General features: G+C 45.2%; 1 protein-coding gene across 2 annotated transcripts in view; it reads right to left on the reverse strand.

The window, feature by feature from the left end:
- Nucleotides 1-11,596: 11,596 nt before the first annotated feature.
- Nucleotides 11,597-15,329, reverse strand: part of ANP32A (acidic nuclear phosphoprotein 32 family member A) — a 38,592-nt gene continuing 34,859 nt past the window's right edge. For both annotated transcript variants that reach the window (XM_046653215.1, XM_046653214.1), the window contains exons 5-7: nt 15,174-15,271; nt 13,092-13,155; nt 11,597-12,824 (exon numbers count right to left, since the gene is read on the reverse strand). In XM_046653215.1, the coding sequence (XP_046509171.1) occupies nt 12,763-12,824; nt 13,092-13,155; nt 15,174-15,271 (224 nt within the window). In that variant the 3' untranslated portion in view covers nt 11,597-12,762. The remainder of the gene's footprint in view (nt 12,825-13,091; nt 13,156-15,173; nt 15,272-15,329) is intronic.

The following is a 15,329-nucleotide window of genomic DNA, read 5'->3' on the forward strand; positions in this document are numbered from 1 at the left end:
ACTTGACAGAATACTAGAAACTAGTATACATAAAGGACTCTCAAAATTCAACAGTAAAAAAAAAGTAGAAGAAAGAAAGAAGCAATCCAATCAGAAAATAGACAAAATATGTGAAGAGACCTTTCATCAAAGAAGGATGTAGCGATGGCAAATAAGCACACGAAAAGATGTTTAACATGATTCCTCATTAGGGAAAGGCAAATTAAATCCACCATAAGATATCACTACACACCTATCAGAATTTCTAAAGTAAAAAATAGTGACAAGGCCAAATGCTGGCAAGTATGAGAAACCGCACCATTTATTTCTTCCTGGTGAGAATGTAAGATGGCATGGCTTCTCTGGAAAAGTTGGCCAGTTTCTTTGAGAGCTAAACATAAAACTACCCTCCGATCCAGTTATCGCACTCCTGGGCACGTATCTCAGAGAAAGTAAGATGTGTTCACATAGAAACCTATACATGACGCTTACAACAGCTTTAGTTATAACAGACAAAAACTAGAAACAACCCAGTTGTCCCAGAATGGGTGGAACTGATAAACTACAGTACGCCTGTATCATGGAATACTGCTTAGCAATAAAAAGCAAACTGTTGATACCTGCAACAAATGGGATGAATCTCCAGAGAATTACGCTGAGTCAAAACAGACAATCCCAAAAGGTTACATACTGCATGATTCCATTTATATAATATTTCTCAAATGACAATATTATAGAAATGGAGAACAGAATAATGGTCACCAGGGGTTAATGAGAGATTGGGGGCAGGAGGTGTGGCTATAAAAAAGGCAACACGAGGGATCTTTGTGTTAATGGAAATGTTCTGTATATTGACTGGATCAATGTTAATATCCTGGTCATGATATCATACTATGATTTTGCAATATCTTACCTGGAAACTGGGTGAAGGGCGTACGTAATTTCTCTGCATTATTTCATATAACCACATGTGAATCTACAATTATCTCAAAATAAAAAGTTCAACAACAAAAAAAAAAGAGAAGTGATCAACAGAGGAAAATATCTGTAGCAAACACATACAGCGTGGGAGTCATAAACTCATTTTACAAAAAGCTTTAATATCAATATTTTTTTAAAAGCTTTAATAAATCAATATAAAAATAGTAAAAATCCCCTCAGAATGGTAGGGAAAAGGATATGGACAGATAATTCAGAGAAGAAATACAAATTACTAATAAGAATTTGGAAAAAGAAATGTTTAACTTTAATAGTATTCAAAGGAATACAAATTAAAACCATAATAAAACACAATCTTCTTCCTATGAAATGGTCAAAAAAGTAAATTAATTAAAAAATATACAAAGGTGACTAAGTAACAGGGAAAAAAAGCACTCTTGTGCACTACTTGTGGGGTATGTAAATTGTAGAACCTTTCTGGAAAGCAGTTTGCGAGTGTTAAATGTACAAAATGCTTCTAACTTTGACCTAGTAACCCAACTTCAAGGAATCCATCCTCAGGAAAATAAAAATGTTGTCAAAGATGCATGCAGAGTAACGCTCATCCCAGCTTTGTTTGCAATAGAAAAACTTGGAAACAAGCCACGATTTAACAATAGGGAGAGATGAACAATTTATATATAGTACATATGTGTGATGGAATGTACTACTAGCTAAAAGTCATGTTTTTAAGACTATTTAATGACAGGGGAGTGTTCAAGATATGTTAAGTAAAACAACATACTAATATGTCATTAAGTGATTTTCTGTGAGATTACAGATTAAAAATTTTTGTTTCTACTTCTCTGTATATTCCAAAATTTCTATAATAAGCTTTTTTTTTCTTTGGGAATACAAGAAAGATGTTAAAGTATCTTAGTTGAATATAAAATATAAAGTTGTGGCCAGCCCCGTGGCCGAGTGATTAAGTTCGCGCACTTTGCTTTGTTGGCCCAAGGTTTCACCAGTTAGGATCCTGGGCGTGACCTAGCCCTGCTCATCAGGCCATGCTGAGGCAGTGTCCCACACAGCACAAGCAGAGGCACTCGCAACTAGAACATGCAACTATGTACTGGGGGGCTTTGGGGAGAAGAAGAAAAAAAAGAAGATTGGAGACAGATGGTAGTTCAGGGCCAATCTTTGTGGCATAGTGGTTAAAGTTCTGCACACTCTGCTTTGGCAGCCTGGGTTTGTGGGTTTGGATCCCCTGTGCAGACCTATTCCAATCATCAGCCCTGCTGTGGCAGTGACCCACGTACAAAATAGAGGAAGACAGGCACAGATGTTAGCTCAGGGCTAATCATTCTCAAACAAACAAACGAAAAAGGAGGATTGGCAACAGATGTTAGTTCAGGGCAAATATTCCTCACACACACACACAAATTTCTTTTTAAATCATTCATAATCTTAATTCTATAATGCATCTTTGTTTTGCATGTTGTCTTCATATTATTTCATCCTGAAATTTTTCGTACATACAGAAAACCTGAAAAAATTGTATTAAACACTCATATTTACCACCCAGCTTCTGTAATTAACATTTTGCTATATTTTATCACATATCCATCAATCCATGTTATTTATTTTTTTATGCATTTAGAAATAAGTTCCAGAAATCAGTGCCCTTCACCTCTAAATACTTCAGCACGCATATGATTAGCTAAAGTTCAATATTTATTTATGGCTCTTAATTTTTCTAGTTAAAATTTGCACACAGTGAAATGCACCAATCTTGTGTTTGATGAATTTTGACGAATGTCTACCCATGTGTAACTCACACCTAATCAAGATGTAGAATAACCCCACCCCTGCAGAAGGTACCTCGCGCCTCTTTCCAGTCAATCCCCGGCCTCAGTCCCCCGAGGCGAACCAGTGTTTGGCTTCTGTCACCACAGAGTAGTTTTGCTTGCTATTAAACGTTAGGTAAGTAGGATCACACAGTATGTTGTGGTTGTGTCTGGCTTGGTTTTACTCAGCGTAATAGTTTTGATATTCTTCCAAGTCGTTGTGTTTATCAGTAAGTCATTTATTTTTCCTGGTGGGGAGTATTCCATTATACAGACATATCACAACTTGTTTCTTTATTCGCCTGTTGTTGGACATTTGAGTTGTTTCCAGTTTGGGGCTATCACAAACAAAGATGCTGCAAACATTCTTGTACAAGTCTTTTTGTGAGTATGTTTCCTTTCTGTTGGATAAATACCCAGGCAAATATCCAGGCACGGAATTGCTGGGTCAGAGGGTAGGTATACAGTTATAAAATTAAAAGAAACTGCCAGAACCTTTCCTGAAGAGCTTGTACCATTTTATGCACCCATCAAATACACATGAGAGTCCTGGCTGCTCCACACCCTCACCAACTTTTGGTGCTGTCAGTCTCTTTAACTTTAGCCATCCTGGTGGGGATGAGTGATAACTCACTGTGGGTCTGATTCGAATTTCCCTGATGGCTAATGATGTTGGGCACTTTTTCACATGCTTATCGACCATTTGTGTCTCCCTTTGTGGTCTGTTCAAATATTTTGTTCATTTTTTCATGGGGGGTTTTGTTCTTATTAAATTGTAGAGCATGTAATCTTTTCATATGACAATAAACTTTACACACTGTTCTTATTTGTATGCATATTAATTTGTTTTCTGTTCTTTTCAATAAATATTTCATCATAATATTTCTGCTGTTTTTCTTCCTAGATAGCTGGAAACTTGGTGCATTTTAAAGCATCATAAGACTTTTTCCATTCTGATACAGTTTTAAAATTTTTCAGTTCTGATGGCTACTGATCAAATTTGGCAAAATTTAATTTGTTATTTTAAAATTTCAAGGGACACCTCGAGTCCAAATTGTGCTTTAGTCTGCCATCTTGAAATAAGGTAGAAGATCAGCATCCCTGAACTCTGTGGTCCCACCCAACACCTCCTTCTGTGGCTAGAATGGTGGCCAACGACTGCTTCTTTAATATTTTCTGTAGTGTGGTCCACTTCACTAAACACTGATCTGTTGGGGAGAAGTGGACTCCACAGTGTCAACAGAACCATCGATCTCTCCTCCTATTCAAGACTCCTCGTGGCGTATTTCTGTTCCCCTTTGCCTTCTAAGGAATTAAACGGCAACAGCTTGGAGCTGGTCAGGAGCAGGACTGTGTCAGGAACCTAAATTATGGAGGTCAAAGAGACTTCCAGAGGCCAATCAAGGCAGGCAAGAACATGCAGAATCTGGATAGGGTTCGAGGAAGTGGGCGTATTGTTCTTGTTCCCCATCACTACTTCCATTTCTCCTCCCTCCTCCTTTAAAGAGTCTTTGTTGCTGTTATCTGTCTCCTCATTAGTGAGGACTCTAGTAGCTGGTTCATTATCTTTTTTCCTATTATTATTCCTGTCATCATTCTTAGTAACTTCAACGACCTCAAGGATAAACCATTCAATACATTGACCTCCCAGTTCTGCAAACTCCTCACCTCCAGTGAAGACCTGCTCCTCCACCCCATCTCAGACACCCACCTCCACGGCCAGATCCTTGACCTTCTCACCCATAACTGCACCACCTTGAACATCGCCACCTCCCACTGCTGCCTCCTCTCCTTGCAGCTCACCTACCTTGGTGTTCCCGTCCCAACAATTCTTCAACTCGAGCAGTTCTCCAATCTACTGGCCTCCCCCTACTTCCTTATCATCAATCATGGCTCACTTTCCTCCTTAGCTGACTTAGAATTCACCATCCAGCTTTACAATCATCTAAACACGCTATATTCCTTGCCCCACATTTTACGCACTATGATCATCTGACTGGTTAAACTCAATTACCTGCCTTCTAGATGCCTGTGCTCAAGCAGCTGAGCCATGATGACTGCTCCCCCTTTAAAGTTGTGGTCACCAGTCACGGTAAATGGGGATTCACACCTCCCAGTCTTTCTGAGGGTGGTTGTTTTCCCACCCTCCAGAATAACTGTCTCACACCTTCTTGTCTCTGCTCAAATCCCTACTCCCATTCTGCCCCTCTATGCTCCCATACACTGATGACCTTGCCTCATATTTCCTTCAAAAGCAGACAAGGGCCCGGCCCAGTGGCGCTGCAGTTAAGTTCGCATGTTCCGATTTGGCAGCCTAGGGTTCGCCGGTTCAGATCCCGGGTGCGGACATGGCACCACTTTGTCAAGCCATGCTGTGGCAGGCATCCCACATATAAAGTAGAGGAAGATGGGCATGGATGTTAGCTCAGGGCCAGTCTTCCTCAGCAAAAAGAGGAGGATTGGCGGCAGATGTTAGCTCCGGGCTAATCTTTCTCACAAGAAGAAAAAAAAAAAAAAAAATATATATATATATATATAACAAAAAAAAAAAAAGCAGATAGGCACTCTGCCATCTTCCCTCCACCAAGTCTACCCACCTACCTGGATCTATATAGCCTTTCTCTCCCTTCTTTCCTGCTACAAAGCATTAAGTGTCCTTTCCTCTAGCAAAGGGTAAACTTCTACTTAGTTGTAGGATCCCGTGCCCCTGATTTTCTCCAAGATCCTCTGTCTCTTCTGCATCATCGATGCCTCCCTCTCTGCTGATGGTTCCTATCAACATGCACACAAGTCCTACATCTCCTGACACTTCTGGGAGCAGATACTACAGGGCCTGGCCTGTCCTAGGTCACACAGGCTCCTGGCTCTGGCCCAGGACAGTGCGACCCGCTCTGCTGCCTCTTCCTATCTTTTGAGCATTGGAAGAAGTTGCTGTTGACCCTTCAAAACATCTCGTGTCCCTCTCTCCATAGGGAGAGATCAATGCTCCTTTTCCTGAGGTTCAGATCCTTTTTGTTTCAAGACATCTGCTCCCAGGGACTACAGAAAGACTGGTTTTGTCACAGACTTAGAAGTCTGGAGAACTACAGAGATGAGTGGGAGGACCGTGCTGGGCCTGAGAGCTAGATTCTTGAGAAAAGGTGTGAAATTAGTCAAACCAAGATTCGGAGGAGAGGAATCTTGCTGCAGTTGGTTGAAGGCTGCACAGGACCTGAGAACTGAGGAAACACCTCGGTACTTCAGGCCAGGAAGCTACGGGTTCTAATAGCAGCTTGTGCCTTCCCAGCTGTGCGATCTGGAGAAAATAACATGTTTCTGAACCTCAGTTTCTTCATCAGGAAAGCGGAGAGAATGATAACTACCTCAAAGAGAATTCTGCTGTGAAATGAAATGAGATCTCACGTGTCAAACTCTGGGCACATAGTGAGCACTGAATACAGATCACAGTCCCACTCGCTTAACAATGGGATACGTTCTGAGAAATGCGTCCTTAGATGACTTTGTTGTGGCGTGAACATCATGGAGTGCACTTACATGAACCCAGATGGTATACCCTGCTACACACCTAGTCTATATGGCACTAATCTTATAGGACCACTGTCGTGTATGCGGTCTGTCCTTGACCAAGACGTCTTTATGTGGCGCATAACTGTAGTTTTATCTCTGTTTTCTTACTGGCCCAGCTGGATTACCAAGGCAATTGTGGGTGTGTATAGACCGGGCTATCTGTCTACACGCTGACACTTCAGAAAGTCATTTTGCTCCATCCTTATCAGAGTGCTCCTGCCTCAGCAGAAAGGCTGTTTCTCCCACCTTGACCCTTCCTACTGCCACCACCGGGTTTTGGCAGGGAACGCCTTTAATAACCTTCATGTTCAACAGAGACCTAGCTAGAGGCCTCAGGCAACGCGGTAAAGAACACAACCACAAACTACGGACTGAGGCCTTCAGAGTCACTGAGTCTGCATCACTCTTCTCACAGGACATGACAGTGACTTGCCTGCTATCGCCCAGCTAGTTAGTCTCAGAGCTAGGATGAGAATCCATGTCCCTTGACTCCCTGGCCAAGACTTGTAACACCTTCAGAAGACCATCAGCAAGATTCAGGGTATGCCCAGAGCACAAATGGATTACTCGTTACAGCTAAGACCTCCCAGGACCTGTGTCATGACTGTGGGGTTGACACAAAGAGTGAATTTTATTGTATGTAAGTTTCAAAAGGGAGGAAAAAAAAAAAACCCTTCCATGTAGATTATCTTAATTATCAAGTGGCTTTTAGGACTTTTCCCTTGTTACAGAAAATATTTGGGTTGCTTGGGCTTCTTTTTCATAAAACCAGCATCTCTCTCTCTTCTTTAATAGCAGTTTTTGCTTTCTACTTTGCAGTGTTCTTTCTCATGTTTTTTTTAAATGACTTTAATTTTTCAATTCAGATATAGTTGATATACAATAGACTGCACATGTTTCAAGTGCACAATTTGACACATGTGCACGCCAGTGAAACCATTACCACAATCGAGTGGAGCTGCCCATCCCCCCCAGAAGTTTCACCACGCCCTGTCTAATCTCTCCTCCTTCGTGTCCCACCCCAGGCACCCTCTGATCTTCTCTCTGTTGCTATATTAGTTTGAATTTTATAGTTTTATATAATTGGAATTTTACAGTATCTTTTTGGTCCAGCTTCTCTCACTCAGCATCATTATTTTGAGATTCACCCATGCCATCGTGCATCCCCACAGTTCGTTCCTCTTCACTGCTGAGTAGTATTTTATGGTATGGTAGCCACTCCAGCTTTCTTTGATTAGTGTTAGCGTGGTATACGTGTTTCTGTCCTTTAACTTTTCACCCCTCTACATCTTTGTATTTAAAGTGGGTCTCTTGTGGGCAGCGTATTATTGAGTCTTGCTTTTGTATCCAATCTGACAACCTCTGCCTTTTAATTTAGGTGTTTAGGCTGTTTGTTCTTTCCTTTCTTTTGCATTGTCTCACCACCTGGGAGATACACAGGTCGTTACCATCACCCGCCTTCTACAAGAAGTGTGAAAGTCATGCAGACCCGGGTTCAGGTCCCAGCTCTGTCGTTCAGCCCCGTGTTAGCTCGGGCAGGTTACCTGCGCTCTCTTGAGCCTCGCTTTCCCCAGTTTGAACGAGCATGCCCACAATACCTCCTGCACAGGACGTGCTGGGGATTGAGTCTACTACAGCGTTTCCCAAAGGTCCCCAGTGATGAGAATCCTCTGGGTACTTGTTAAAACACAGATTCCCGGGCTCTGATCCAGAGCTACTGACTCGGGACTCGCAGGGGGGAAGCCAGGCAATCTGACAAGCCCCAGCGATTATTATCAGCGAAATTTGGGAAACACGAGGTTGATTTTTATAAAGCATTTATTGCTATGTCTGGCACTAAGCAGCTAATATCTATCAAGTGCTTACATATATTCAATCTTTGAGATGGGGATAATAATGACTACCAGATAGGGTTATTACAAGAAGCAAACAAAATAATGTACGATGCCCAGCAAACAGCAAGTTCTAAATATACGTAGTGTCTTCACTTCATTGTATTCGTCAGGACTCCATCAGGCTGAAATGGAATAATCCAGAGGCTTTCTCCAAGGGATGTGCCTCCATAACTCTAGGTGTCCATCCCCAGTACCCACAGCAGGAAGTTTCTCCTGTTCCAAATTCCAGAGACCAAGCCTCATCTAACCAATTTGGGTTCCAGGCCCCTCCTTGTCCCAGTCACTATGGTCAAAGTTTGGAATAGGCTGATCGGCCAGTCCTGGGTTACTTGCTCACCCCAGGAACCGGAGAGGTGGGGTTTAGCTCCATCTGAACTTCAGGAACGGGCATGGTTCACAGCCATGTGATCCTTCCAGTGGTTCCCTCTAGTGCTGTTGCCAGACCAAGAGGAACTGATGCTTGGCAGGCAGCTCCACAGAGGTCCCCTGCATTGGCTCCCTAAGTCACACAGTCAGCAGTCTACTGATGCCCCATCGGGTTTGAATCTTCCTTCTCTCTCCCTGCTGGCATATCCGTGGCCTGCCTTGAGGGCCTCAGTCAGGCTGATTCAGCCTCAGACCTGCCCTCATCTGTCCAACCGTCTCCAGCCCTCTCCTTGGCCCCACTCACCCCTGGGCCCAGCCTGCCACAGGGGCCTGTCCAAGGGCTGGTCCGGGGACTCAGGGCCACCATTGTCCAAAGCTGCTTATTAGGGACCCACTGTGGGAATCCTTCCAACTATGAGCAATGAGTTTCTGAACCGGGATAAAAACAGCCTTTGCAAGTCAGCAAACGAGACAAACCAAATTGCTCATCCCCCCTTCCCTCATCTGCCTGGCTCTTCAACACAGTGGGTAAGAACAAGGTCTTTAGCGCCAGAATCATAGGTCAGAGGCTTAACTGCCACTTACTATCTGGGCTGGTTGTTTCGCCTCTCTGAGCCTCGGCTTCGTTATGAAATCTGCGCGAGGATTAAGGGAGGCAATGGATATAAAGCACATGACACAGTAGGAGCTCATAGTCTGGAATCATCCTTATTACTCTCTCCAGGCACTGGTCTGCTTCAAGAAACACACACTCTTTCCGGGGGGAATCACCCTCAGACACCATCGGGAAGCCAAATCCACTGTGATATTTAAAGACGTAGGACGCACTCAAAGCACATGAAAACACAGATGCGTCACAGTGCTCGTACATCCTACCTTCTCGAGGCCTGGCTGCGTTCTTCCCGGAAGACTGCACTGTGCGTCTTCTGCTTCTCACAACAGTTGGCCTCCTTGCAACCACACGGTGCAGCAGCCTAAGACAGGCTGCAGAAGCCCAGGAAGGGAGTCCTGGGTTCCAGGCTTGGCTCTGCCACTGCCTTGCAGTGTGACCTTGGGCCTATCACCTGGCCTCCCTGGGTCTTGGTTTCCTTTGTTGTCAAATGAGAGGGTTGGCCTGGGTGATTTCTAAGAGCCCTTCCTCTCAAGGGTCTGTCCTGCGGCATTTGCTAGCACTCAGTGGGGAGACCTCACTCACCAGAGCTGTGGGCCAGGGCGAGGACTTGCTTCAACACAGGGGCTGGAGGCACTCTAGAGTAGCTAAGAGGGCTGGCTCCGGGACCACAACCCCTGGCATATTCCTGATGCTGTTCTTTTGTGGCTGCGTGACCTTGGGCAAATTACTCTCTGGGCCACCAGTAATGGCACCTACCTAAGGTGACTGTGAGGATTCAAGACAAATGAGACGCTGCATATCAAGCCTGGTACCTGGCACACACAAAGAGCTCACTAAACGTCAGCTCGCACTGCTTCTCCTCTGGTTGAGCTTTCTCTCCCTCTGCTTCATGACGAAGTTCGGTGAGATGGAAATAGCTCCAATAGATCTGGGTCTCCCCGGCTCCACTTCTCACCCACAAGTCACTCAACCCGTTTTCCTCATCCTGTAAAATGGGCACATGTCCCTTCCTCGAGGGTTGACGTGAATGCTTGGTAAGATTGACTCAGATCGGGTTTTCCTCCCTTAGGCCCATCAACATTAACCCATTCATCATCGTCCATTTTACCTTACATTTTATAGGATTTATTTCCCTATCTATGTGAGTCAACTGATCTTAAAGCCTCCTGGAACACCCCACAACTAGAAGGACATGCAACTAAGATATACAACTGTGTTACGGCGGGGGGGGGGGGGGGGGGGGTGGGGGGGGGGAGGTGGGGGGAGATAAAAGCAGAAAAAAAAAAAGATTGGCAACAGTTGTTAGCCCAGGTGCCAATCCTTAACAACAACAACAACAAAAAAGCCTCCTGGAGTCAGGGCCAGGAACCCTGAGGTTAGGCCGGTGCATCTTTCATGTTTTCACCAGCTCGGGGAAGCACAGAGCACGCCTGCCTAGCTCATCCTTATAGCCCTGGCGTTTAGCACAGCACCTGGCCTCTGGGAGGCCACCTCCCCATCCTACAACTGGAGCCAGAGGATGTCTGCCTGCTGTGAAGAAAATGGCGGCAGGGCCAGGGCACTGCCCAAAGGGCAGGGTGGGTCAGCCTCTCCCGGGAAGACTTCACTCTGCTGGAATCACACAACGATCCCAAGACAGACACTAGGGCTCCCTGTGTGCTTTAGGGCCGGAGGCTGAGCATGCACATATGCGTGTAGACATAAACTACCCCAGCACATTGGTATAACCCTTCTGGAAAACCTAATAGGACCTTGCATATTAGCCTTATGAATGTTAACTTTTGGTCCAATGACTACTTCTAAGAATTTATACCAAGAAATTCCCAAAATGTATACCAGAATGTCCACTACAATTGGTAAGTTGGAAATAACTCAAACATCTAACCATTTGGTTAAAATTAAGCAAATCAGAAGTTAATCAACTACTACATAGCCATTTAAGAAGCTTTTGAAGACTCTTTAGAGGTAGAAACTATCATAACATTAAATAAAGGAACAAAAAAGCCACCATGTAAACCTCTGGGTTTGTGAAATAATTTGCTTTATACGTTGCTGAGGTTTTCAAGCGTATATTCTTTCTACAGTCTGAACAACGAAACGACGAAAGATATTCCAAATAAGCTTCCAAAGCTGGCCCAACTTTTTGGTGATTGCTTTGGTGCTTGGTTTTTTAACAACTCTTTTTATATCTTTTTCTCAAAATGAAGATTTTAAAGAAGATAATACACCAACTACTAAGTCTTGCCGTGAGACCCAAAGTATGCAAATTTACTATCGAGTTACGTATCCTCTCAGCAAAGCTATTTTATCAGGTGACCAAAGAGAAGCTCCCCCGATGAGCGAGTAGGTTATCCGGCGTGCATCGGAGGAGCATCAACGGCCTGCTGGACTCAAAGAAGCCATCCCCAAAAAACTGTATAAAAAGATTTATTGAAATTTATCAATGACAAACAGACATAAAACTCAAAGTTTGGCTCTTCTGAGGGGGAGGAGAAAATCCGGGCAGATGCTCTTCTGTACAGATGGAACACGGGCTAGGGAGACACAGGCTACTTGTAAAGCAATCCAGAAGAGGGACATGAAAGCACACCTGTGCATTCACTAGGAATTTGCGGTCACTTCAGATTTCCACTAGGTAAGAAAATACAATTTTGCGTTAGTTTTTCCGTGCTCCGCTGTATGAAAAAAAACCCAGCAGACATGCAGCAACGTCTCCCGCGCTCAGCCTTGTAAAAATGGTCTAAGCACAGAAGCACACGTGGAAGATTTCTCTCGTCATTTTGTAAAACAAAGCGTTCTAATAGTTTACAGAACAAGACAGCACAGTTTTTTTTTTTGAATCTTTTAAAGAGGTTGAAGTTTGAGGGTTTACTTCTTTTGTTTTAATTATTATTACCAAATCTACTTTACTCCTAACTCATAAGCCTGCTGTTCTCAGCTCTCTGGCTCACAGCTCTTAAGAGTGACATCAGAGTCCTCTTTGTAGAGTGAAGCCCACCACCAGCTGTGAAGAGGGAAAGGGAAGGGAGACGGGGACTGTGCCCATCCAGTGCCAAAACACGCCTTTAGGTTGCTATTTACAAACCAGGGCATCAGGTGCCTCGAACAGGCCCAAGAAATGCAGAAACCACGGCAAGCAGAACAAGAGGTAAGATGTGGCTGGTGCTCAGCCCCTCCTGGGCTCTGAGAAACCAAACTGTGGCCAGCCATGGCCTTGCAACCAACTAAGAGACTCAGGAAACACCAGGAAACGTAAGAGGCCTCCAAACCGTCCTCTCTGAGAGTAAGGAGCAAATGCTCACTTGGTGTGTACTCAGCTATCGCATTTACAGGGGCAGAACCAGACACAAAGAAAAAGTAGGGGAAAAAAAAATAAAGAGTGGCAGTAAAAATAGTATTTTATTCCACCCCCTCCCGCCCTCCCTCCCCCCACAACCCCCAGTACACTTTTCCCCTCTCGTTCCCACAGCAACGTTACAATCAGAAAAAAATAAGTTTCGGGGGGCGGGATGGGGAGGGGGGTATGGGTAAAAACAGTCAAATCACAATAGGAATTTTTCAAAATAGGTTATTCCACTTAGTCATCATCTTCTCCCTCATCTTCAGGTTCTCGTTTTCGCTTCTGACCCCTTTCTTCTTCTGGAAGAGTAAGAAAAAGGCATTTAGACTAATCATTGATCCTGCCTCTAACCCAGCCCACCCGCTGGGAAACCAAGGGACCACACAGCTAGGAAGCTTTGCCAACCCTGGCAAACTGAGGCAGGGCTTCTTCCTGCAAGCCAGGGAGGCCCCTGTGGTCTCAGATGGGCTCGCTGTGCCCACTTCCAGGTCCTCAGGGCCTCATCAATCTACTGCCAAATGAAGGGGCCAGGCTGCAACCCGCTGAGAGTAAAAAGGCTGCCATACCACCAAGATCTTCTTCATCTTCCTCATCATCTACTTCCCCGTCATTATAACCTTCTTCATCCTCCTAGGAGAGAAGATGGACACCAGACATTAGGAATGCCCCTGGCCTAGGGACGTGCTGAGGAAGCCACTTTCCCTGACACTGAACTCCAACACTTGCCAACAATGTGTGTGGTTTAGACTTCCTGACCTGAAGTCCCTGTAACTCAGGCAGCTTTCCAGTCTGCACGCTCTAGGAGAACAAGGTCCCCTAGCCGGCTCTCTGTCATCTAAAGCAGGCTGTCCTTGCATCTGTCCTCACTCTAGCTTTGGCTTCAAGGGAAGACCCTACTTTCAGCAAATCCAGATTCTGTGGGCGAGTCCAACCTCCCCCCACCCAGCCCCTTCACCATCTCGCCAACTTGGATCGCTTGGCGGGGAAGGAAGGGGAGGATAAATTCAAGGCCCCCTGAGGAGATCATTCCCAGCTCCTTGAGATTCAGCAAGCATGTATTCACTCTCAACCCACGACCCTTCTTTACACTGCTCCTGCAAGCGCCGGGCTGGCCGGATGCTGAGTGTGGCTCCTAAAGCACCAGGCGGCCCATTGTTTAAAAAGAACTTGGTGATAGACTTCTTTTTGTCAAGGGAAACATCCTTTTATAATGTCACCAAATAGCTCCTTAATCAGTCTGTTCGCTAGGACTGTTTTTTTTTGTGTGTGTATAAGCTCTCCTTTACCGGAAGCTGGAAATCTGCAGATGGTCAATGAGATTACGAAAAAAAAACCAAGAAACAAAACCTGCACGCTGCGCTCCAGTGACAGGAAGAGCAAAATGAAAAATCCATTAGCCAACATGACTTACCACCCTGTCCTAGGGGGACCTGTTTTCCTAAGTCTTTCTTTCAAAACACTCACAATATTCTTCAGAGGTAAGCCTAGCAACCTACATGTAGGGAGAAGAGAAACCCAGCAGCTCAACGAGGCAGGAACCCCCTATCTCACCAGCTTCTCCATCTGCCCAGACCTGCCATCCCATGCCTGGTGTGGGCAGGCTGGGAGCTCCTGCTTGAGCCCGCTGTGTGCAGGCAGGTGTCTGGGCCCTGATCAAAGGAGACAGGAAACTGGGGCAGAAGGCAAGTACCTTGTCCATGCTGTTGTCATTTTAAGCCTCTCTGGGTCTAACTTTTGTAATTAACAAGAGTTGACTTAAGACTTCTGAACAAGTCCCGGAAAATGACTCTGCCATACAGACTCAGAACCGAGAAACATAAAGCCCGGCACCGAGAGCCAGGACTGAGGAGGTGTGAAAGCCTAAAATACTAAGTGGTCAAACGTCCCCTGTCGGTCACTGTCCTTAAGCATTCTGCTTACAAATTATTTTACCCTCTTAACAACCCAGTGAGCTGATCCCTATTTACAACCCAGTTGTAAATTGATGCCTATTTTACAGATGAAGAAATGGGCTCAGAAAGGTCAAGGAACTTGTCCAGGGACACACAGCCAGCAAGTGGTAGAGCTGAGATCCACTCCCTCACAGACTGTGCCCTGAATCTCTGTAATACAATACCCCCTACAGACATGTCACAGACTTTGTTAAAAAACTGGGAGCCAGCCATTGTGTTAGGACAATGGCACTATTTCCACTGTGTACAGGGGGCCCTCGTCACTTTCTGATTCGGGATCCAGCAGTGGCTTATCCTACTTCCCAAAAGTTCAAGGCAGTCTCTGATTTTCCTGAGCACACTGTAAGCGCTCAGTGAATATCTGAACTAACATACGAATGCGAAAAGGCAGAAAGTGGGGCTGTGGATTCTCAGAGAACCAATTTTCATGTAGAAATAAGGCGTAGGCATTACCCCAGCAGGTGAGTCCCCTCTTTACCTGCCTCCAGAATCACCTCTCTACCCCTCCCAGGGCAGCTTCAAGTCTTGCCTCCCCCAAACCAGGCCAGTAAAAGGCCCTAAAATGGACTCATTTCCACAAGCAGGGTTTGGGGGCTGCCAAAGGCTGGGCGCTGGGGCAGTCAGTGACACTGACTCAGAGGCAGCAAGCAAGGGGGACTTGGGGAGACGGCACCCGCACCCAGCCCAGCCTCTTACCTCCTCCTCTCCACTCACATCCTCCTCTTCACCTTCCTCCTCCTCCTCCTCGTCCTCCTCGTCCTCCACTACCTGAGCATCTTCATCGTACTCTTCCTCTGTGCAGTGGAAATGGGGACAAGAATGGAGGTGGTGGTGAGCTGGCTCCTCCCTCAC

This window comes from Equus quagga, chromosome 2 (assembly GCF_021613505.1).
Source record: "Equus quagga isolate Etosha38 chromosome 2, UCLA_HA_Equagga_1.0, whole genome shotgun sequence".
Classification (NCBI taxonomy): domain Eukaryota; kingdom Metazoa; phylum Chordata; class Mammalia; order Perissodactyla; family Equidae; genus Equus; species Equus quagga.